General features: G+C 35.8%; 1 protein-coding gene across 3 annotated transcripts; it reads right to left on the bottom strand.

Annotated features, from left to right (window-relative positions):
- Positions 1-1,338: 1,338 nt before the first annotated feature.
- LOC137237835 (uncharacterized) lies at positions 1,339-23,225 on the bottom strand. Of its 3 annotated transcripts, XM_067762068.1 has the most exons (4): positions 23,084-23,135; positions 15,989-16,080; positions 6,599-6,901; positions 1,339-4,767 (listed from the first exon to the last, which is right to left on the bottom strand). In XM_067762068.1, exons 3-4 carry the CDS (start codon positions 6,725-6,727, stop codon positions 4,681-4,683), a joined length of 216 nt encoding a protein of 71 aa, XP_067618169.1. In that variant the 5' UTR covers positions 6,728-6,901; positions 15,989-16,080; positions 23,084-23,135; the 3' UTR covers positions 1,339-4,680. The 3 variants fall into 3 exon arrangements, with proteins under 3 accessions (XP_067618169.1, XP_067618168.1, XP_067618170.1); XM_067762067.1 differs by lacking the exon at positions 15,989-16,080 and having other exon boundaries at positions 23,084-23,225; XM_067762069.1 differs by lacking the exons at positions 15,989-16,080; positions 23,084-23,135 and adding an exon at positions 9,521-9,851.
- Positions 23,226-24,457: the final 1,232 nt, after the last annotated feature.

Here is a 24,457-nt window from a genome sequence, read left to right as displayed (position 1 = left end):
CCAGGTCTATATTTATCTTGACCTGACATTTTTACCACCTCTCAAGATCATTCAACATTTCTGCTAGGTGGCGCATACGTTTTTTCGGTTTGTGTGCTGGCTGATCTTCTCGTTTGTGTTCTGGCTGATCTCACCGCTAGGTGGCGCATAAGAAAAAGCTTAGTGGTGTATAAGAAAAAGCTTAGAGTTTTTTACCTTTAGCAGACCTTTGCCGTAAAACATGACAGCATATAAATTATATATATATCAACAAACCGCAAAATACATACCGACACAGACACACCCATCCATATACACACATTTAGATAAGGGCTACTTGTCTCAATGTATATAAGTTGGACATCTTTTGAGTTAAAAAAAATGAAGATCGTTAAATGGGGCCCTACATTTTTAAAGGGCCGCAAATTTTTAAATGTCCCCCTCATATTTCTAATGAGTCCTAGACTTCACCCGAGCCGTTTTAAAGAGTCCCATAGATTCCTAATCGAAGGACTGCTCCCCACTCCCCCCATCCCCCTCTTTTTTCTCGTCTACAAAAAGTAGCAGTTGGACACCTGTAGTACCGCCCAATCCCAACCCCCAATCGCAAGAAATCGATCAGATCAGTATCAGTCACTCGATTGCTGGGTTTACAAAGTTCAAACGCACACATACACACACACACATTTGCAGTTTTGAACGGATGCGCCTAAATGTAGGCAACGAAATTGTTTTGTTGTTTTGCGGTGTCATACGTATGCACCTAAATGATATAGATCGGCCAGAACACAAACTGAAAGAACGGATGCGCCTAAATGTAGGCAACGAAATTGTTTTGCTGTATATAGTATATGTGTCGGTGTGTATATACTTAAGCAACTTGTGGATTAATATACACATAAAAACGTACCATCTGCAAAAAACAAAATCGATTCATAATTAGAAGAGATCTTCACAACAAATATGTACAAGGAAATTACCGATAACATTATTAAAGGTTACAGTGACCTTGTTAGCAAACCCCAAGTCAAGTTTAATATATAACAGTTCAAAATAAGTAAAATTGATATCACACCAGATTCTTATCAGATACACAGCTGTTAGGTAACAGATTTAGCAGATTCTTATCAGATACACAGCTGACAGATAAAAGATTTTTTCGATCGCTCGTTTAGAATCATGTCAAATAATCATATGACTGTATTAGCAAATCTTGCTAAGACCATGAAAGTATTAAGAAAAACTAAAAAAAATATTTTGATAGTTTTGGAAATTTACAGCCACCGATTGAACTGAATAATTATCTGCAGTCACCAATACATTACAATTATGAGCAGAAAGGAAAACACAACACAGTAATATGTCATCAATTATGTTTAAAATTTTTATTTAATAAAAATAAATTATATAAAATATAAATTGTTTATTATTTTTTTCTTAAATGTATTAAAGTAAAGTACTACTATAAGGTTTCGAAATGACCATAAGCATAAGTATCAATATGATTTTCTCGTACAATTCGCTTATCATCTAAAAATCTTAATGTTAATTTATTTATTTCTTGTGTATACAATTCATGACATTTTGATCTAAAAATATACATTGAGTGAACGTACAATTTCTTTTCCAACAAACATCTTCTAAAATCACTTAAACCCATCTAATAAAATACCAAACGAGTCCAAATGGTTGTAATCAATGTGAGAACATGTTTTATTGAAATACAAAACAAAAAAATCATTAGTTCAATATTAAGATAACCTCTAGTTAAAAAATTGTCACATGCATATATATGGACCAGCAACAGCATGTGTACACAAACTTACAATCAAACAATCATATGTGTAAGTATGTACATACAAATAAAATGTTCAATCTGCCCCTGATCGGGTTTCTATGTTTTATACTTAGGGAAAATTCTGATAGCGAATTTAATTAAATGAAATACAGCATGAAGTTTTATTTACATATATACATATAAATATGTTTCAATGTTGTACGGTTGAGGTTTCTTATCAGTGTGGTTTAATAAAATTCCCATGTACAAACATATGTGATGGCATGTACACACAAATGTTCAATATTCAAATTAAAAAAAATATAATTTATGTATATGCTCTCATTTTTAAGGAGCCCAAATGGAATTATGAAATTCTCACATGCATATATATGGATCAGCATCAGCATGTGTACACAAACTTACAATCAAACAAACATATCTAACGGCATGGTCACACAAATGTTCAATAATGGAAAATCATGAGTTCAATATTAAGATAACCTTTAGTTAACAATCTACCCCTGATCGGGTGCCCGACAGGCCCGTTTTACAAACGCGAAAAAAGGGGGGGCGGTACTACAAGTGCCCATCAACTCTTTGGGGTGGGGGTTGGGGGTTTGGGTTTCGGGGTTTCGGGGTTGGGGGTTAGGGGTTGGGGGATTGGGGGTTGGGATTGGGGGTTAGGATTGGGCGGTAATACAGGTGCCCAACTGCTACTTTTTGTAGACGAGAAAAAAGAGGGTGGTGGGGGGACTCTTTAAAACGGCTCGGGTGAAGTCTAGGACTCATTACATGAGGAGACATTTGAAAATGTAGGGCCATTTAACGATCCTCATTTTTTTTTTACTCAAAAGATGTCCAACGTATATACTTTGAGACAAGTAGCCCTTATCTAACTGTATGTATATGGATGGGTGTGTCTGTGTCGGTATGTATTTTGCGGTTTGTTGGTATATATATTGATTGAAGTTTTTTATGAGAAAAAAAAATGGCGAAATTCGAAAAATCTCGAAAAACTGAAAAATTACAAAAAAAAAACTTTAAAAGGAGAAAAAAAAGAAAAACCAATGTTTTTGCTTTAAATTGAATGACCAAAAAGCTCTTACAAATAAATAAACTCAACAATTCCCTTGGTCTAAAAAATACAAAAACTTTAAAAATTTTTTTGAGTTTTTTCCGAAAAGTACATTTAAAAACAAATTTAAAAAAAAAAAGATCCCAAACGGTCAATTTTTGAAAAAGTTATAGCATTTTGAAAACAAAAACGGTGTTTTTTTTAAAATTCATAACTTTTTTTGAGTTGGATGAAAAAATTTTAAAAAATTCTGAAAAACGTCTTTCGTAAGCTAGAAAAAGAAAAAAACTTTCAGCCAATTCTAAAGGGGTCGGGTTCAAAATTGGTCGAAATGGGATGGAATAACCCATATATATAATTTATATGCTGTCATGTTTACGGCCAGAACACAAACCAGAAGATCAGCCAGAACACAAACCGAAAAAAAGTATGCGCCACCTAGCAGAAATGTTGAATGATCTTAAGAGGTGGTAAAAATACTGGTCCGAAAATAATGAACTGGTCCCATTCCTAAGGCCAGACTGGTGGCAGACTGAGCAAAAGTAATGAGTTTTAGGGTGAGACATGCACCAAGCTTTCCATACAAAATGTGATCTAGAAGCATAATAAACATACTACTCATCAACAGCTTTCATTTGATATCCATATTGTATAAACACTGTCTAGGCATTCACTGGCCCACGTTTTGGCCTATATCTCGAAACCCTAGTCAGCCAGGGGTATGAAAATTACCCTCTACACAACTAAATACTCTCCTGAATTAAAAAAATGGCATAGTACCTCTAAATCGCGGGCCCCCTCAGAAACCCCCCCACCCTCTCGGCGGGCGTGGTGATGTGCTATACTTGATATCATTCGCTATAATATTTTTTATTGATAAGCAGGTTGTTTAATTAAACACCAAGCAATTACACGGAAGTATATCCGCACCACATGAAAATATTAGTGCCACTGCGTATACGTAACAAATAAATTACGTATAAACAAATAAAAAAAATTTGCAATAAAATAATACTACGACCATAGACTATAACCTATCCTATCTCTCAAGTTAGATCAAACTACACACGGGGTGCAAAACAAATACAAAATCGGTTCAGTAGTTTAGGAGTCCATCGCGGCCTAAAATGTTGTGACACGTGTTTTTTAATATTAAGATAATACATGCTATGTATCAAAGAAATAGTTATTGAAAATCGTTATATTTATAGATTCGTTATATAGCAATGGCTATACTGGAATTCTGCAACTCTTTTAATTACATTCGTCATCGCAATATAACGAATCGGTAAATTTAGTGATTTCGATTTTTATTAAAACATGCATATGTATTAATATTCGGCGAGTCACTCCGGCGACGTTTTGCCATAACCCAAAAGGCAAAAATCGTAAAAAATATACGTAATTGTTTAGTTCAGTTCGTTTTATTGAATTAAATGTTTAATAATTAAAAAACAAAACATATTATTTTATTTAGAATATGTCAACAACTTGAATTTATAGAAATAAAAATATTGAGAAATTAAGCGGAGAAGATTATTATTTTAGAAAAATATTCTTAGATGCAATATACAAGATTCAAAGTTTAACGAAGGGATTTCATTAGCTACAGATAGGAAAACTGGCACATTGATAGTCCTGCTATGAGAGTAAAAATATTTTTTATACTATTTTTGTAAGTATAAAAAATAACTATTATATTACAATAAATGTGAATCTGTAAATGGCCTCATGATGACTCTACTTCATATAAATTTCGTCATGTGTATACATTTGCGTATAAATACTTGTATAAAAACATTTTTTTTTACAATTAATTATACATATAAATATTAATGTAATTAAATTATGCACATGGTGACTTAAAATCTAACATCGCCCGCAAACAATAGTGTGGAAATTGTATTCCTTGTAGCAGTAAACCACTGAGGCCCTGTAAAAAAGACGAAACAAAATGTTTATTACATATATATATATATATATATATCTAAGTATTTAATGAACAATCAAGTTTTTCAAATCATAGTAATAAGAAGAACAAGCTGAATTTTACTGAATGAACATGAATGAGGTATTTTGATTTTCATTTCTACAATCCGCAATACTGTCCCACTGATGACCTCGATAGCACAAAAAAGAGCTGCAGCGAAAATATGAGACAGTCACGCAAAGCACCAGCTTCGCACTACAAGATTGATTACTGAACTGGTGCTAGTCAAATGCACATCGGAACAGTTTATACCACTTCTTCCTACAGCGCTTAAGTCTGAGCTTTATGAATTTCAAATTATTACTCCAATGTAGCGACTATTTCGGAACCACCTGCGACTGAATCAGTTAAGACGGCGTTCAAGAGGTTTACAAAGGAATTTTCCACATATTTAACGTTAGTAAAATTGTTGACTGGGTAGCCAGTGATAGCGATATAGACATCATCGGCGTCAATGAGCCCGCAGTGAAATCGGCAATTTTTTTAACAAAAAGCAATGCTTAAAAAATGCGTAAGTGGATAGCCGCGGCGAGCTATCTTGTTATCACAAACAAAGTCATTCATTCACAACTTTTGTCAGCTCTGTTTAAATTCAGCCGTTGAGATGTCCATATAGTTAAAATAGAAATATTATCTGAAGAATTCGCTGTTCTTACATACTTATTAAATAATTGGTCTCATTTGCTAATTTCGTAATTTTTATAAGGGAAAGGGAAACTTTATATACAGATAGATACAAGTAAAATGCGGTCATCGTCGGAAAGGCAGTTGTTAGTGGGCTAATAACTTTCCCCAGGAGATACATAGGTTATGTTTGGTTAGGGCGGCTACAGTGCCATAAGTGCATTTTTGCAGAGTCAATATCTGATAGGTCATCGCTGAATCAGCTCATTTTTGGGAAGTCACATTAAAACTGAAATTTCTAATTTATAAGAAAGTCCACTGTTGGTGAAAAGAAAGTTCTATAGTTTATGGAAGGCTCCCTTGGATAACATTACATTATTATTGGGCAGACTATGGCTAAGTCCGTATATACACCGTTGTTGTTGTTGTTGTAGCGATAAGGCCACTATATGAAGGCCTTGTAGAGTGTTATCAATGTTCATGGTACTTTTCCGGATGCAGATCCGTTATGTTCCAGTAACAAGCACCATTAAGGCCATCTCGGGAACTATTTAGTATGACCATATGAAACCTTCAAGGCCATAACGCCCTCCCACCACCTAGACCGATGAGGAACTTGGGGTCGCCAGAGCCTCGGCTGTTAAGGTAACAAGATTCGCGACGGGTAGGTAAGGTTGAGAATTGGGTTGGAGAAGCTATATTTTGCGCTGTCAACACCTTGAAAAGGTTGCGCTACACAACCCTTTTCCACAAGCATACCTGCCGCGAGTATATTCTAAGCCCCCTAACTCGCTGGGAGCATATGTACACCGTCTCTAGAGTCCTTTCATCCGCAGCTTGCTATGAGGTTTCCTCAATCAGTCAGAGCTTAGCTCTGTTTGTAAGGAATTGAGCAACGTTGAGTTATCTCAAGCTGCGACCCATCTAGTTCCAAAGCTGCCTTCCATGATACCTCGGATCATGCTTGTATAGGTCAAATACCAGTACAACTAAGCGATCTGCTTAGACCTTCACTTTGACTTTTTTCCTATTAAGTTCTATGCTGGGTAATTTTTTAATGTTTAGTCTTCCTCAATGCACTAATTTTGGTTCAGATGCAGTATTTATGATTCATATAACTAAATATGTATGTATGTCTGTTTATACTTACCGATAACTCCCTAAATATGACTTCCAGCGTATATACGATTATATAGAAGAATGCAGCGAGGAAAGCCACAAAAAAGGAAATGAACCAAAAGATCAGAAACCAAAAAACGAACCAGATCGGATTGCCCATCTTGGTTGTGGTTTTGTTAGAATTTACCAAGAGGTTTTAGCAGCGTTGAGTATAAAGGTAGTGTTGTTGTTGTTATTAAGAATGATTTGATACTCTTCTACGCTTGAATCTCAATGAAATTTATTTTGTTGCCGTCGGTTATGATGCAAAAAGCTGTTGTTATGATGATCCAAACTAGTTTAGGAGAGAATAGACAACAAAGTTAGTAAAAACAAATAAATGAACTTAAAAGGCAGCATTATTTGTATTTCATTGATACTCAGACTTTGGGTATGTGCATAAGGGTGATCCTAATAAATCAAACAAAGGTTTTTTTAGTCTCTTGTTGTTATTGTAGCGATAAAGACACACCCCGAAGATTTTTGTGGAGTCCTATCGATGTTGATGGTCATTTGCTGAATATAAATCCCGTACGTTCCGGTAAAAAGCACTATTAGGATAAAAGTCGAACCGTCTCGGAAACGATTTAATCTGACCGCGTTGACCCTTCTAGGCGTTCCACCCCCTAGTTCTATGAAGAACTTGAGGTCGTCAAAGCCTCGGCTGCTAAAAAAAACTAGGATTCAACACGGGTAGCTGAGGTTAACAGTTGTTTTGGAGAAGCTATAAATTGCGCTGGTACCCCCTTGAAAGAGCTGCGCTACACAACCCCTTGAATTGGGTATTAAAGCCGCCTCCTACGACAGATATACCTGCCGCAGGTATACTTTTCTTACGGTCTCATTATTCTAAACGGCAATACTAAGATCAAAATAGTCACATATATATTTTGGGTCGGTTGAAGACGGTTAAGGGTTGTCAAAATTAAGATTTTCTGTGAAGACGAACATAATATTTCCTGTAATTTAATACCTGAAACTGTTATTGGTATAGTAGATTATAATTTTTGGTTCATACTGGAAACTTTTAAGGGGTGTCGCATGGTGGTTAATGCTCCAAATTCACCACATTGAATCTCGTAGGATAATTTGCACCTATTTTATTCTACGGCATCACAGTTTGATGACCGGCACTTGAAAGGAACAGCTTAACTTCGAGGATGACCAGGTTGCAGCGGTCAGAAGCAATGCTCATTTCAGGGGCACTCCCGTCCACACCCACAAAGGCCATAGAAGTCAGGCTCAACCTCCTTCCGGTAGACCTATATGGCAAACTCCAAGCAAGCTGCAACGCAGTGAGGCTGAACGCTATTCTACTTTTGAGGGATATCAAATTCGGCCATGCCACCATTTTGGGAACCATCCCCGAAAACTTGCGTCAACTAGATTAAACCACATCGATCATCCCTATAGACAACAAGTTCTTAATCAAAATCCCAGAGAGTCACGTATGGGATAACGCCACTAACCTAGACCCAGAGTGAACAACAATCTTCACAGATGGCTCCAAGCTCAATGGTAACGTGGACAGTGAAATCTACTCAGAGGATATTTCACTTTCCCTAAGCAAAGGGCTGCCAAGCCACTGTAGCGTCTTCAAAGAATTTTCTATGTGCCACGGTTTATCGCCTCTCTTCCATCTATTTTTCTCTCCTACTCTCTTTTCTGTCGTGTTTCTTCTCTTTCTCCCTTTTCCACAATCTATTCTTACTTCCAAATCTCCCTCTCGGCCTAAGTGGTTTCCTCGGTCTCCCTATTTTTCTCTTTCTCGTTCCATTCTCCTCTCTCTCTCCCTATTTATTTTTCTTTCCTCCCCTCTGTCTCAATATTTCTCCCCTTCCCCTCTTCCTCCACTTCTCTCTCTGCTCACCGACTCGGTCTCCTCTTTCTTCTCCTATTCGTTTCCACATAACTTGCATAACTCTAAAACTCTTACAGCATATAATTGTACGACAGATGTTTGTTTTCCAAGAACTGCGATTTATCGATTTTTCATTACTTAATCATCAAGTGGATGTATCGATAATACTATCAATGTTTTGCCATCTCTTGTGCATTATTCAATAAACACTATCAAACGTATCTAATCTTTTTTGGTAAATTGCTTTAGAAGCTACTGTAACCTTTCCATGAATGCATTTCCTATCAAAAAAGTCGTCACATCAGCCGATCCATACATGGGTACATGTGTAGGTATGCAAATTCCCATTTAATAGTTTTCCTATCCATTCAATTCTATCATGATTGTGTCATATCTTTTAAATAGAATAATGAGAGAGCATTGCGATAAGATAATATTTATGCATGTAAAAAGTTAAGATAAGCAAATTTTTTCTCAGATTGGGGAAAGTGCATATTTATGCGCGTTTGAACATATTATATAACTAGAAATGCTGACAAACAAATTAGGAAGTATAAGTTGCGGCGAAACCGAACATTATACACCCAGTTGTGTACTGTAACAAGTATAATAAGGAGAAACATAAAGAGAAATGCCGCAACTTTGAATAATAATTATTTTTTGTTTTTTTTACATGTATATAAATACATACATGTGCATTTAAACTTTATATGGAATACTAAGTTTGAACCTTTGTCTAGACTTAGTACTGCTAAATTTCACTACGCATTATACCCAGTGGCAACTGAAATGTGTCTCTTACACTTCTATGACCGAAAATGGTGTGGGTCCACTAATTCATCGCAACCGATTCAGCTATCGGTTATACACTATGATCAACAGAGGCGCGTATCTCCACTATTCGGTACCACCCGTTTTGTAGCGAGTTATTAGCACCGCCGCGAGTCTTCAATACTTGCCACTAGATGCATCTTCTAAACATTATCTAAAATATGTAGATGTATATACATGTAAAAAAAAACACGGATATTGGTTGATTGATGAAGCACTCACATTCTTCTTATGTTATCGTTTATCCAAGACAGGAGCTATAGCGAAAATATTTTTTTCGTTGAGGGACAAGTTTTACAAATGAAGTAGTAATATAGGAAAGTTCCACATTTGTTTATTTTGTTTTTTTTTCTCACAATATTTCTAGTGGGACATAGTATTTTGAAAAAAAAAAAAATGCACCACTATGAATATGTATATGATAAGTTCCATATAAAAACACAATAAGCGCAAATGCAATTTTTCTGGATCATTTGTACTAAACCATTCCCTTTTTCGATTAAAATTTTTAAATTTTCTCGAAACTCTTGTACGGTATTTATTTCGAATTGGAGCTTCTCAAACCTACATTTATTCTATCTTTTTACACGGGACTTTGGCGGTTATTGCTTATGACCACAGCTATAATAGCAGGTGAACTAAATTATTTTTTGATACAAATTTTCCCTTATTATATTGTAACGAATTTGCTTGTAAATCCTCTTATTTGCAATCCTCTGCTAAGTTCGAATCACTAAACTGTTGAATAAATAACTCCAATTTGTAGTAATGCAAAATGGCCTTTATTAAAGTACTTCACAATAACACTCCAACTGTACAACGAATAGCTTAATAACCAAACTGATAGCTTAAAGGAAACTGACTTTCAAAATAATAGTGCTATTGCTCGCTAGATATCGTCTTACTCGTACCTGCTTGACAATTCAAATCAAACTGAATTCCTTCTTACTCGCTGGCGCCGCTTTTATAGTTTACGCTGCATACTTCTAGGCTCTTCGATTTCCAGAAGTTACTAGTTGTTTCGGCTACAAAATCGCCAGCCACAACTACGTGCACAAATTATTGCTCTCTCTTGTGACAACTCAGATAAGGTATATGCATGTGTTTGTAATTTACAGTCTCCCGCACACACATAAGCGTATAAGTAAATTCATCGGTGTGTGACATCTCATCTCTTGCTGCCTTGTATGTAAATGTTGCTCGTCGGAATGTGTACATATGTGTAGACGCAATTATTTATTCGTTTATGTAGATACATAATGATTGAATTATTGATGTGCATTCACGTCACTGCTTAGATTGGCTTAGAGCTGGCAGCACTCCTTAGTTTTGCTAATATTCGTAACACTGCCCTCCACCTAAGTCTGATCGTCCCGATCAGACAAATCTCTCGATCTAAACGCTGCTAGCATCGCCAAATGTACCACTCTTCTACTCCGTGGTATCTCAATGCTTTGTATGCGGTAGATGGTATCACTGAACTTCTTCACAATCTTGTACGGGCCTTCCCAACTGCACCGAAATTTGGATGGAACAACTTTCCGCCGGTGAGGGTTGTATAACAGTACCAAATCTCCCGCCAAGAAACTTTTCGAATTATTGTTCTCATGGTACCTGTGTTTCATCGTACCACTCAATACCCTGGTTCGTTCCTTTACACTCTGTTGTTTGGCCGATGAACTACTTCGTAGAGCTTGCGCTGGACGGATTTGCTTTGCATAATCAGTATCGTTCCCACGTTTCCCCACAGTAGTGCGCTCTGGATTGAAACTACCCTCGCATTCCTTCTCGAAAATTCGTTGCTTCATTTTCCTGCGTCTTTTAGGTTTTGTCAATGCCAGTGTTTCTCTCGCAGGTACTTTTGATTTTGATTTATTTGGCCCATTCGATCTATCAACCTTTGCCTTCGACTTCCGTGGCCTTCGTCGAGTCTTCTCCACCAGTACCCGATTACTGCTGAACCCTTTTTCCAAACTAAAGTTAAGTGGCACATCTTGGTTCTCATAACGCATCACCCTTCTCTGCATATCGATCTTGATGTCATGGTCAACCAAGAAATCTACTCCCAATATAACTTCATCAACAATCTCCGCCACAACAAATTTGTGTAGGACCATGACCTTCCCAATCAATACTTCACATATCACTTCTCCCTGAACTTGGTTATACTCGCCAGTGACCGTACGCAACTTTGCTCCAGGTAACGGTTTTACTCTCCTGTTGACCAAGTCAGATCGGATCAAGGAGTGAGATGCGCCCGTATCTACAGTCATTATTCGTTCGTTGCCATCCACATTCCCTCTGACGGTAAGACTGCTCGATTTTCTACCAATTTGTGACACAGATATCACAGGGCATTCAATAGCTGGATCTAGCTCTCTACCTCTTACTCGCTCTTGCTCATCTCCTCCAGCTTTGCGTTTACGCCCACCCACATTGTTGGAACTATTAAGGCCAAGATCGCAATGACGTGCAATGTGACCGGACTTCCCGCATTTGAAGCATTTGATAACTTTTTCACTCCGCTTTTGCGATCCTTTCAGCGCCTCCAATATTGCGTCTACCCACTCTGGCCTTTCTATTTCCACACGGCGTGCTTTGAAAACTGGCTTAGACAGAAGCGACGCTGTTTCCTGAGTCAATGCATGGCATACCGTTTCAGAAAATGTTTGCTTTGGGTTCGCGTATGTGGCCCGCTTCGTTTCGACGTCCCTTATGCCATTTATAAAACTCTGGATTTTTACCCTCTCGGTGTATTCCACGGGTGCGTCCGCATTTGCGAGATGAGCCAACCTTTCAACATCTGAAGCAAACTCCTGCAATGTCTCATTTGCTTTTTGGTAGCGGTTTTGCAACTCAATTTGGAATATCTGTTTTCTATGCTCGCTTCCATAACGTCGTTCTACAGCAGCCATCAATGCTTCATAATTGTTCCGCTCTCCTTCGGGAATCGTCTGCAGGATTTCCGCTGCTGGTCCCTTCAATGCTACGAAGAGTGCGGCAACTTTATCTTCCACATTCCAGTTGTTCACTGCTGCGGTCTTCTCAAACTGTAACTTAAAGACCTGGAAAGGAACAGAACCGTCAAAGGATGGTGTTTTTACCTTTGGAATACTCGCTGAAACTGCTGGACGATTTAATTGTAACTGCTGAATCCGATCTTTCAAAGCATCCATCTCAGCTTCCATTTTATCTTGTCGTTCACTAAAACCCTCCAACTGCGATGATATGCGATCCTCTTGCGCTTTCAACTGCTGAGCCAACTGAGATATCATATATGTCTTCTGTTCTTCCAGTTGCGATGCCATATATGTCTTCTGTTCTTCCAGTTGAGATGACATTTGCGACGACATTTCTGAAATACGCGTTTCTTGTGCTTCCATTTGTGATGACATATACGTTTTCTGTTCTTCTAGTTGAGATGACAGTTGAGATGTTATATCTGTCTTTTGCGATTCCAGTTGAGAAGCCACTGTCGATGTTTGAGCAGATATTGCAGCCAAAATCATGTTCAAGTCTGTGCTGGTAACCGTCTGCGATGTTTCGTTTTTCTCTTCAATTTTTGTTGTCTCCTCGCCATCAAGGTGAAAGACATACTCTTCCACATCAATTCCTTCTGCTTCCATTACCTCTCGTAGCCGTGCTTGAAGTTCGATCTTATTTCCGGTTGTATTTAATCCACGGTTCTCCAACTCCTTTTTCAGTTGCTGGATCTTCAATTCACTGAACTTTGCCATGTCCAAGTCGTATTCCCAATCTTCGGAATTTATTCAACAATTCCTCTTCTGACACCAATTGTAACGAATTTGCTTGTAAATCCTCTTATTTGCAATCCTCTGCTAAGTTCGAATCACTAAACTGTTGAATAAATAACTCCAATTTGTAGTAATGCAAAATGGCCTTTATTAAAGTACTTCACAATAACACTCCAACTGTACAACGAATAGCTTAATAACCAAACTGATAGCTTAAAGGAAACTGACTTTCAAAATAATAGTGCTATTGCTCGCTAGATATCGTCTTACTCGTACCTGCTTGACAATTCAAATCAAACTGAATTCCTTCTTACTCGCTGGCGCCGCTTTTATAGTTTACGCTGCATACTTCTAGGCTCTTCGATTTCCAGAAGTTACTAGTTGTTTCGGCTACAAAATCGCCAGCCACAACTACGTGCACAAATTATTGCTCTCTCTTGTGACAACTCAGATAAGGTATATGCATGTGTTTGTAATTTACAGTCTCCCGCACACACATAAGCGTATAAGTAAATTCATCGGTGTGTGACATCTCATCTCTTGCTGCCTTGTATGTAAATGTTGCTCGTCGGAATGTGTACATATGTGTAGACGCAATTATTTATTCGTTTATGTAGATACATAATGATTGAATTATTGATGTGCATTCACGTCACTGCTTAGATTGGCTTAGAGCTGGCAGCACTCCTTAGTTTTGCTAATATTCGTAACAATATAAATAAGTCCGGAGGTATGTGCTCACATATAAAGGGTGAGTCGAAAACAATGGGTATCATTAGTGATAGAACGACACGTATCTGAGTAAGTAGTATCGATACTTTTCGCCGATACTTTAAGCGCCAAATAAACGACACGAACATTTCCGCGAACATTCCGCAATCTTGTTCGCAGCTTTGGCCATACACCATACGAACTTTTGGCCGAACATTAGTTCTCTTTCAGACAGTGATGAATACGGAAACCATTGTGCTGCAGCAATATTGCTCGCTGTGGCAATTAAGCGTAAAAAAAATGTATACATTTCAATAAATTCACTCAGAAATTTTTTATTGTCCATTTTACTTTTCCGCGCACGTCTGTTCCGTTCAGAAATTACTACGATTATGAGCTATTTCGCCATACACGCACGAACATTTGAGAGAACTGGCAAACACCACCATACACGACAGAAAAGGTCGCAGAAACATGACATAACGGGTATGTTCGCGGAAATGTTCGTGTCGTGTATTTGGCGCTTTACCAAGTACCGATGGTGTCTAGATTCAATAATGTACAGTCCATTATAACTATAACTTGAGTAAAAATTTAGATATAATCACCAAATCTGTGGTAAGAGCTAATAACTCCACTTTTCACTCAAGATGATTTTTAGGTAATGGAGGAATGAGAGGCGATACCACAAATGCTGGCGAAAGAGGTATAAGTTGATGAGTAGATTATATTGATGACGCAAAATAAAAAGTTCATAACATTGTTTAAAATGGGCGTGCCATCGCCCACATGAATAAAAGAAAACTTAAAAGTCTTGTTTGTAGTAAATCAAAAGCCATTGATATCATTTTGCAGACGACTGATCTCATTAAAAAAAAATACAAAGTTCCCTCACTTTTGGTGAAAGTTCCGACGTACTCACTTGGATCGAGTATACTCGATACGTCTTACTGAGTATAAGTACTAGCATTGATACTTAGATCCAAGTATTTTAAGTAATTACTGAAAAGTGTGGATCTTTTTCTAAAAGTTCTATAACTATGTAGGCCTTATGCACAAGAAACGATTTTTGAATTAAAATGTTAAATGTTTGTTGTTTGTTACAGAAATCAGATACTTGGTACTTTAACATATATAAGAATATCTTGGTAACCGGAACAAAATTAAAAATTCGCACTTCATAGCTAGATTTAATGAACCCATGACCTTTAGAAAAGTATTGGCTGTTTTTTCTTTTTTTACTTATTGTCGGTCTGTATAATTGTTACTAAGGAAACAATATTGATTAAAAAACAATTCGGTTTGGTATTTATTTTAAGCATCGCTCTCCAAATATCGAGTACCTAGTAGAAATATGGTGGAATAAATGCTCGATACTTACAGGGGAGAGGTTACATGTAATTCACGTAGCTCAAGGACCTGGCCAATGACTGTTTCCAGAAGTATCATCCTCTATAGGGTCAGAAGGGTTTCTTTTACTACGCAGTTGCACGGTATTTTAAGAGCCGCAGCAACTTAAGTCAAACTGCACCGCTCCATACCCGATTAGCACGAGTACGGAGGTAGTCAATAAACCCGCAAATGTTGCTTTTCGTGACTATCTCTCACTGCAGGATTATGAAAGCACATCTCTAAACTTTTATACTGGAAAAGCAACATATAAATTGGCAAACTTCTTTAATAAATACAACATTAACACAGCATTAAAAACATCGAACAATCTAAGGCGAAAACCAAGAACTAGCACTAACTCAGAGGATCCGTTTAGCAGCCACGGCGTATACAAGCTTACCTGCGGATGCCAACATAGTTACATAGGACAAACAGGACGGAAAATAAGAAGGAGGTTCAGGGAACACATTAGAGATTACAACAAAAAAATGCGGAATCCAAACATTATACCAGAGTCTAACTTCGCGAATCACATGGTCGAGAATGAATGTTCCCTAGCAAACATCAATAAAACAGTTAGGGTTCTTCGCATACAAGCAAAAGTCCGACGTCTCAACGTACTCGAAAACATGAAAATCTACAAACAGAAAACATTCGACGGTAGACTAATAAACGAACAGATAAACACAATTTCTGACACAATATACAAGAAACAAAGTAATCACACAAGTACAACAGACAAACTCACAACAACAAATAAACACAAACAATTAACGCACCAAAACAACAAACCCACCAAGAAGGTCAAACGGCTAAAATTACGGATTTTTACCTGCCTCAGTCAACCATACAAATCGATCAGTAAAAACCACCCTCGGTTCTGAATGAACGGAAAATCGTTCCAATATACATCATTTATCCACCCTGTCGGAAAAACAACAAAACAAAATAAGTCTGAACTTTTCTACCTTTCGGAATTTACCAAGTAAACCACCCTTTACATAAGATAAGTATGTATGTTAAAGTGAGTATTATTGTTTGTTTTGTGACTAATGCACCAAATTAGATGATGTTTACCTGATTTTAATGACGACAAAATTTTTTTTTTAATATTTTACATAATCATGTTTACGTGTGTATACTAAAGAAACCAACAATACTTTTGGTTTGACACAATTCAACATTTTGTTATTAAGACATCACCAAATTTGCAAAATAGCTCAAAAAAGCGTTTTGTTCCTAGTTATATCTGGAATATTTATGCATACCTTTATAGTAAACATTGTTGCTTAATCTTAATCTACGTAGCATTCGAAAATTAACCTCAACCTTAAATAATAGGGACAATAAGGGCACATTTTAGTATTTTCTCCCCGGAATGAAATGCAGTCCATACTCCCTTTAAAATTTTTACACAAGTCGTATTCGAGTTTAAGTTAATTATTTAGGAATAGTTTGCTTGAACACTTAGTCTTAAGTGATATAAATTCAATGCTGTCAATTTGAAAATTTTGCCTTCGTTGTTTATTTGTTTGTTTTAAATACTTTGTCGTGTCACATTTTCTCAAAAATGTCTAGGCATGAAACAATAAGAGTTTATAGCACAAGCAGTAAACTAATTAACAAACGCCTTTTATATGACAGTAATAGTATTTACATACTATACTACTTATATGCGGATGGATACTAGGGTGTGCCATATTTAGGCTATTCTTTTTTAAATTTTTTTTTTTTCGTTTCATGCTGCAATTCCAGCTTACAACTGAAGAAACCCTAAAAATTACCCCAAAGAAAAAAACTCGATTTTATTACCAAATTTCTTTACTTATTCTATAGTTCCAATCATGATACAAAAAATGGAGGTAGTTTCATTATTGTGACGTTACCCACTTGACTTTTATGGGGACAATGACAATTTCACCAAAAACAAGATACCAGATTGAAATATGTTACGAATTTTTCTAATTTTGATAGATTTTATATTGTAACGAATTTACTGAAATTCCTCTTATTTGCACCCTTCTACTAACGTTCGAGTCACTAAACTTCTACTGCTCAACAGATAGCGCGCTTAAATCAAACTGATTCGTCGTGCCTCAGCCGCTGCTTTTATACTCTTTGATTTCCTCGTTGACATATTTCTAGGCGTTTCTATTTCTAGAATTTGATATTTGTTTACCAGATATAAATTTCTCAGCTATAACTACATATGCACGTTTTTTATAGTTTCTCGCATAGCCCATGCGCGTGTATATGTGAGTGATACTTCCACAGACGATTGCCTACTTTTGGGAGTATCTCAGATAAGATATATGCATGTGTTTGTGCGTTTGTGTAGATATAATGATTGATTCGTTTATGTAGATACAAGTGAATGTCTGATTTATTGTTGTTGTGGCTTCATTTACTTAGCATCAGACTAGTGATGTGAGTATCACTTAGTGTTACTAATATTCGTCACAATATTAATGGATACGACTAAATTACTTTCATAGTTATTTTAAATAAAAACCTGAAAACTGGAAATATTTTTATACGAAATATCAGCCTAGAAAAGAAGGGTTTTAATAAGTTTTTCCTCCCGAAAAATGCTTTCGTCGAAGAAACATGGTTTGAAGTATACAAAGCAAGGGAATATAGCCTTCTGAAGTGTCCGTACGTTTCTTATAAGCCGACACCGCAATTTCTAAAGAGAATAGCATACTTAAACGCAATTTTTATGAAACTGAATGGTGATAAATTTGCTACAAGTCCACATTTTTATTTATTGTATAATTCAAGCGTAGCGCTTAAGGAGGGAATTGTTAAACCATTTTTAGGGAGAATATTGCCCTGTAGCTCTGCAGGTTAGCCACTAGTTATGAGAGTTCTTTTGCCCGTTGACCAGGGGAGACCTTAGGTCACTCACTGCAGACTTTGGAGGTACACTTTTTCTCAACATGCCCTGAGAAATATCCACTGTAGATAATAGCGCCTGCCATGCGCCATGCTAGAACAACAGGATTTTTCGTGCATTTTTTTCTGTCTAGGGTCAAGCTGCTATAAAGATATGAGTAATTAACCAATGTATGAGTTATTGTCCACTATTTTTCAATAAAATTACATATTTTACTGTATTCTGAATAGATATGTATGCACATAAATCGTTCTAAAGCATATTATTATTGTCTCAGATGACAATTGCGTTTTCATCCTGAAGGAAATTTTCATCCCGCAAAACCACAATTTCACAGTAAGGGTATGGCAACGCTTCTAGCAAAACAACAAACAGTATGAAACTTCAAAAATCCCCAAATACGTCAAAAAAAATTTTGAATGGAACTACCTTCTTTTTTATACCATGGTTCCAATGGGTGGAAAGTTGTTTTTTGTACTCAACCTACCCGTTAAGGACCCAGTGAGGAGAAATGCCAATGGCTCAGAGAGTTCGGACATAATTCGTTCAATGAATGAACACTGTTCCAGATTCAAAAGGAAATTTTACAAAATTTATGTCTTCAATTTGATGATAAAACTAAATAACGATATACGCGCATAGTTCAAGTTGACACTTACTATTGAATAGTTATACAAGTCCAAGTTTGGTGTTTTATGATTAGGACTTTTCCATCAAAAAAATTTTCATTAGGTGCTTTGAAATGCTTGTTTTTCTGAGCTTTTTCCTCATACATGAGATTTTTCGTTATCCTAAGTAAGCTATGCGGGTGAAATGGGTCCGAAAAATTATTCATAAAACGCAGCACATTCTATGTATTTGAGACCTTATTGGACTAATATAGAAACTTCTAGTGAAGGCTCTTTTAACACAAGCTGTCATTTACTATTGTGCTTTTCTGCAATCCCTTTTTGTACAGATTTAGTTAAATTTTGCAGATAAACTCTTTATATGCTCTATAGCATTCACTGCTTCTCACAGCGCCGCATAAACTTTTAAAAAGTGGATTCGTTTCGTTATCTTTACGAAATAGAACTGGGAAAAAGGATCAAATCGGGCACTTCATTTGTGTCTTTATTTCGATTGTATCTTTTGAAGTTAAAGGGGTAACATGTTGAATTGTTTTGTATAATATTTAACGACAAACAAAGGCCGATGATTACTCATTTTATTTTATACTGAACATTTAATTTGAGGCGAATATTTATATTTATTACAAAAATGGTAGAAAATAATAGAAACCTAGACTTTTTTTAAACGGAGAGAGTAGTGACTGTGCGCACCTGACACTTCGAATCCGGAACACATTTTTTTTAAATCCCCAAAGCACGAAAATCACAAAAATACACCGTGGTTAGTTTGCTCAAGGTTACCCCAGAATACCCTACCTTCTTTTCGTTACCCCACCCTGGAAAAAAGATTATCGGACTAAAAACTTTCAAGTAGTGTGAAGCTGGCACACAGCCAACTACGATTTTTTTAACAAACCCTTAAGGTCCGATTTCCCAAGGTTAGCTCAGGACATTCCACGCTAGACCACCTTTGGAAAACAGTATCGTAAAAAAATTTTAAGTTGAAAAACCCCAAAATGAAAAAAACTGAAAATTTATTTTAACTGTATAGCCCACCTTTTTTCGCTATCCCATTCATGAAAAAAATTATCTTTAAAAAATGCTTTAACTTGAAAATCCCCAAAAAAAAAGAAATTAAAAATTATTTGTTTCTCACTGTGTCTCGTTTTCTTAAGAATAGCCCAGGATAACACATCGTAAAAAAATTTTAAGTTTAAAAAGGCCCACCCTCTTTTTGCTATACCACCCTTAGAAAAAAAGTTTCGTAAAAAAAATATTGGTTTGAAAAACTCCCAAAATCAAAAAAATATTGCACAATTATTGTTTTCACATTTTGGCCCATTTACCCAAGGTCGGTCTTGGATAACCCAACCTTTTTATACTCAGCTGAGCAGAGCTCACAGAGTATATTAACTTTGTTCGCATAACGGTAATCCGTAACGGCATAAACTAATCGAGATAGATATAGACTTCTATATATCAAAATAATCTGGGTGAAAAAAAAATGCATTTAGCCATGTCCGTCCGTCCGGCCGTAAACACGATAACTTGAGTAAATTTTGAGGTATCTTGATGAAATTTGGTATGTAGGTTCCTGGGCGCTCATCTCAGATTGTTATTTAAAACGAACTAAATCGGACTACAACCACGCCCACTTTTTCGATATCGAAAATTTCGAAAAAACGAAAAAGTGCGATAATTCATTACCAAAGACGGATAAAACGATGAAACTTAGTAGGTGCGTTGACCTTATGACGCAAAATAGAAAATTAGTAAATTTTTGGACAATGGGCGTGGCACCGCCCACTTTTAAAAGAAGGTAATTTAAAAGTTTTGCAAGCTGTAATTTCGCAGTCGTTGAAGATATCATGATGAAATTTGGCAGGCACGTTACACTTATTACTGTATGTGTGTTTAATAAAAATTGGCAAAATCGGATGAGGAACACGCCCACTTTAAAAAAAAAATTTTTAAGTCAAATTTTAACAAAAAATTTAATATCTACAGTATATAAGTAAATTATGTCAACATTCAACTCAAGTAATGATATGGCGCAACAAAATACAAAAATAAAAGAAAATTTCAAAATGGGCGTGGCTTCGCCCTTTTTCATTTAATTTGTCTAGAATACTTTTAATGCCATAAGATGAACAAAAATTTACCAATCCTTGTAAAATTTGGTAGCGGCTTAAATTCTATGACTGTAACTGTTTTCCGTTAAAATTGCCCAAATTGGTTGAAGCCATGCCCAGTTTTTATACGCAGTCGACCGTATGTCCTTCCGCTCGGCCATTAACACGATAACTTGAGCAAAAATCGATATATCTTAACTAAACTTAGTTCACGTACTTATCTGAACTCACTTTATCGTGGTATAAAATATGGCCGAAATCCGACTATAACCACACCCACTTTTCCGATATCAAAAATTACGAAACATGAAAAAAATTCCATAATTATGTACCAAAAATGAAAAAAGAGATGAAACATGGTAATAGGATTGGTTTATTGACGCAAAATATAACTTTAGAAAAAACTTTGTAAAATGGGTGTGACACCTACCATATTAAGTAGAAGAAAATGAAAAAGTTCTGCAGGGCGAAATCAAAAGCCCTTGGAATCAAGGCAGGAATACTGTCCGTGGTATGACATATATAAATAAATTACCGGTACCCAACAGAAGATGTTCTGGGTCATCCTGCTCCACATTTTGGTCGATATCTCGAAAAGCCGTCCACCTATAGAACTATGGCGCACTACGTTTTAAATCATCATTAACACCTTTCATTTGATACGCATATCGTACAACACACATTCTGGAGTCACCCCTGGTCCACCTTTATGGCGATATCCTGAAATTGCGTCCACCTATAGAACTATGGCGCACTCCCTTTTAAAATACTCTGTAATACCTTCCATTTGAAACCCATGTCATACAAACACATTCCAGGGTTACCCTAGGTTCATTTTGCTAAATGGTGATTTTCCCTTATTTTGTCTCCAAAGCTCCCAGCTGAGTATGTAATGTTCGGTTACACCCGAACTTAGCCTTCCTTACTTGTTTTCGTTATCCTATTCATGGAAAAAAAGTTATCGTAAAAAAAGTTTCAAGTTAAAAGAACCCCAAAATAACAAAAATACAAATTTTTTTTCTCATAAAAAAGATTATTTAAAAACACCTAAAATGAAAATCGGAGAGAGAACTATAAACCAGAGTTGGGCAAAATTTATTCCAATAACAAACAAAAGATTAATAATTTTTTATCGGCTATTTACGAATGCAAATTAATTTATTTATTTAAAGAAATTTTATTTGAGTAACGAAATTTTTTGTTTGTTTTTCGAATAAGAAATAAAAAAATACGAATAAAAATACTTGTTTTTAGGTTTAACATTTAAATCAGTAAATTATGGAAAAAAATTCAACTTGAAAATTATTTACAATTAAATAATTTATCAAAAATTTATTCAGAAATAACTTATTCATGAATAATTTTACTTTGTATATATTTTTTTAAGATTCATTTTCTTTCGAATAATTATCTAAATAAAAAAGTATTCGAATAACGTCCAACTCAGCTATAAACTTCTCTTTTAGTTCTTCATACCCACTTATAACGTTACACTTTCTTTACCGTACAGTGTTTTCAGTTAAAACTCAGAATCTTAATACGTCTCAAAAATTGCACACCCTAATGTACATATGCACATTCATATAGGCGTATGAAAGTGAGTACTGCCTAGTATTTTTTAAGCGCGTATTTCGGATAAAATTCAATTTTCGATTCATTAAAAATAATGTAAACATTTTCGCACACTCTTTCATACAAACATAGTATTTATTCAACAATTTCCATCTGTTTCTACATGCAAGTTTTTATTAAATTTCAACCATTTTTGTTACTCAGAGACATGCCATTGCATATTTAATTTTTATTTTTTATTTTTTTAAATATTTAAACTATTTATTGGCAATATTTTTCCATAGCACGATTACCCATATTTAGTACATATGTATAAACATATCGCTCATTTACTTCAATAGTGTCATAACTCAAAAAACACAATTTTCCAGGAGAGCCATTCAAAGATTTTAACTGCCACATGTTGCGCATATAAAGACATATTTTTATTTTTATAGCACGTGGTAAGTTTTTAACTGATCACAAAGATTTTTTTGTACAACATAGATCATGATATTGGGTTAGTTTATATGTTATTAACTCAAAAGTCGTGTTTTTGAAGTTATGACACTATTGAAGTAAATGAGCGATATGTTCATATGTAGATACATATGAACTTGTAGTGTATAAAATAGGCTAATAGCCGCACTTTATTTTTAAAACATCACAAACAACAAAAATATTATTATGTATTCTAATCTCTTAAGCAAATTCTTATTTTATTAGGATCAACTTACGATCGCACTGATCAATTGAATATTTGTTTATCCGTATGTTGATGTCACAAAAACACTACTAAGAATAAAACGCCCAAAAATCCAGCAGTACTTAAATAGCTAGAGTTTTGAACATTTTATTAGATATTTACTCTCATTGATGATAGGGAAGAGTCGTGAGTGAGTAAAGAATTTGTATGTGCTTTAAGAAATGTATGTAGTTATGTGCTCACAAATTTATTGGCTCAGCTTATGCTCGAATGTATCTTCAAGTAATGTCCCTCCCGAGAGTAAGAATAGTTAGAGAATTAGTAAAGCAAAGGGTGTCTCAACATTAATTAATATACACAAATTCATAAGTTGTTATTGATTATAAGAAAATTTACTATTATGTCAATACGACATACCCGTGTATATTTTTTGAAAGCAAATAAAACAATTCTCATAACTTTTCAACAGTCAGGATTATAGCAAGTATTCCAGGCGGTAGTAAATAGCACAAATAAAAGAATAATTTGGTGAATATTTAAGGGCGTGGCAAGTTTTTCTTGATTTAAAAGCGCATTCTCCATACGTAGTATGCACGTTCGATTCATGTAGATATGGAGCTAAAATTTGTAAGTAAATTCCAAAGATAAGCAAAATAAATAAATGTAAGGCGCGATAACCTCCGAAGAAATATAAGGCCTAGCTTCTCTTCCAATTTGCATCTTGCTTCTCTTGATGTTCCTTACAAATTTGCCGGACGGGACCTACATGTTTATGCCGACTACGAACGGCATCTGCAAGGCAGATGAGTTTTCACTGAGAGCTTTTCATGGCAGAAATACACCCGGAGCACTTGCCAAACACTGACGAGGGGCGACCCCGCTTAGAAAAATTGTATTCTAATTGAAATACCTTATTTCTAAAAATTTGATGTTGCTTTGCCCGGGGTGTGAACCCAAAGCATACGGTGTGGTAGGCGGAGCACGCTACCATCACACCACGGTGGCCGCCAAGATATTTAATAAATTTGAATGTACCAAACCACCTTGGGGAACCTGTACCTGAAACCCGATTAGGTATACGCTTGTTACTAATTCAGCAAACAAAAATATAGACTGAAAATATTGATTCACGACGGCGCCTACAAAGCGGCATCTATCAAATTATTTTTAGAGCAGCACGAGAATCAATCACGAAGGCCGTTGTAAACATAATTAACATATTTTTATTTAATAATTTGGGAAAAATTTAAACAACGTGACATCAGGACGGAAGGCTGTTTCGATTATATCGATGAACCCCGGGTTCAAATCCCACTCCCGGGAGAAAAGGCTTTGAAGAAATTTACAAGGTGTAATAGAAACAGCTGCATTTGTTTATCAGATAGAAATTTCTCAGCTATAACTA

The sequence above is a fragment of the Eurosta solidaginis genome, chromosome 1, assembly GCF_040869045.1.
Source record: "Eurosta solidaginis isolate ZX-2024a chromosome 1, ASM4086904v1, whole genome shotgun sequence".
In the NCBI taxonomy this organism is placed as follows: domain Eukaryota; kingdom Metazoa; phylum Arthropoda; class Insecta; order Diptera; family Tephritidae; genus Eurosta; species Eurosta solidaginis.
The sequence above is the reverse complement of the archived record's forward strand: the minus strand, read 5'-3'. Positions and strand labels throughout refer to the sequence as shown.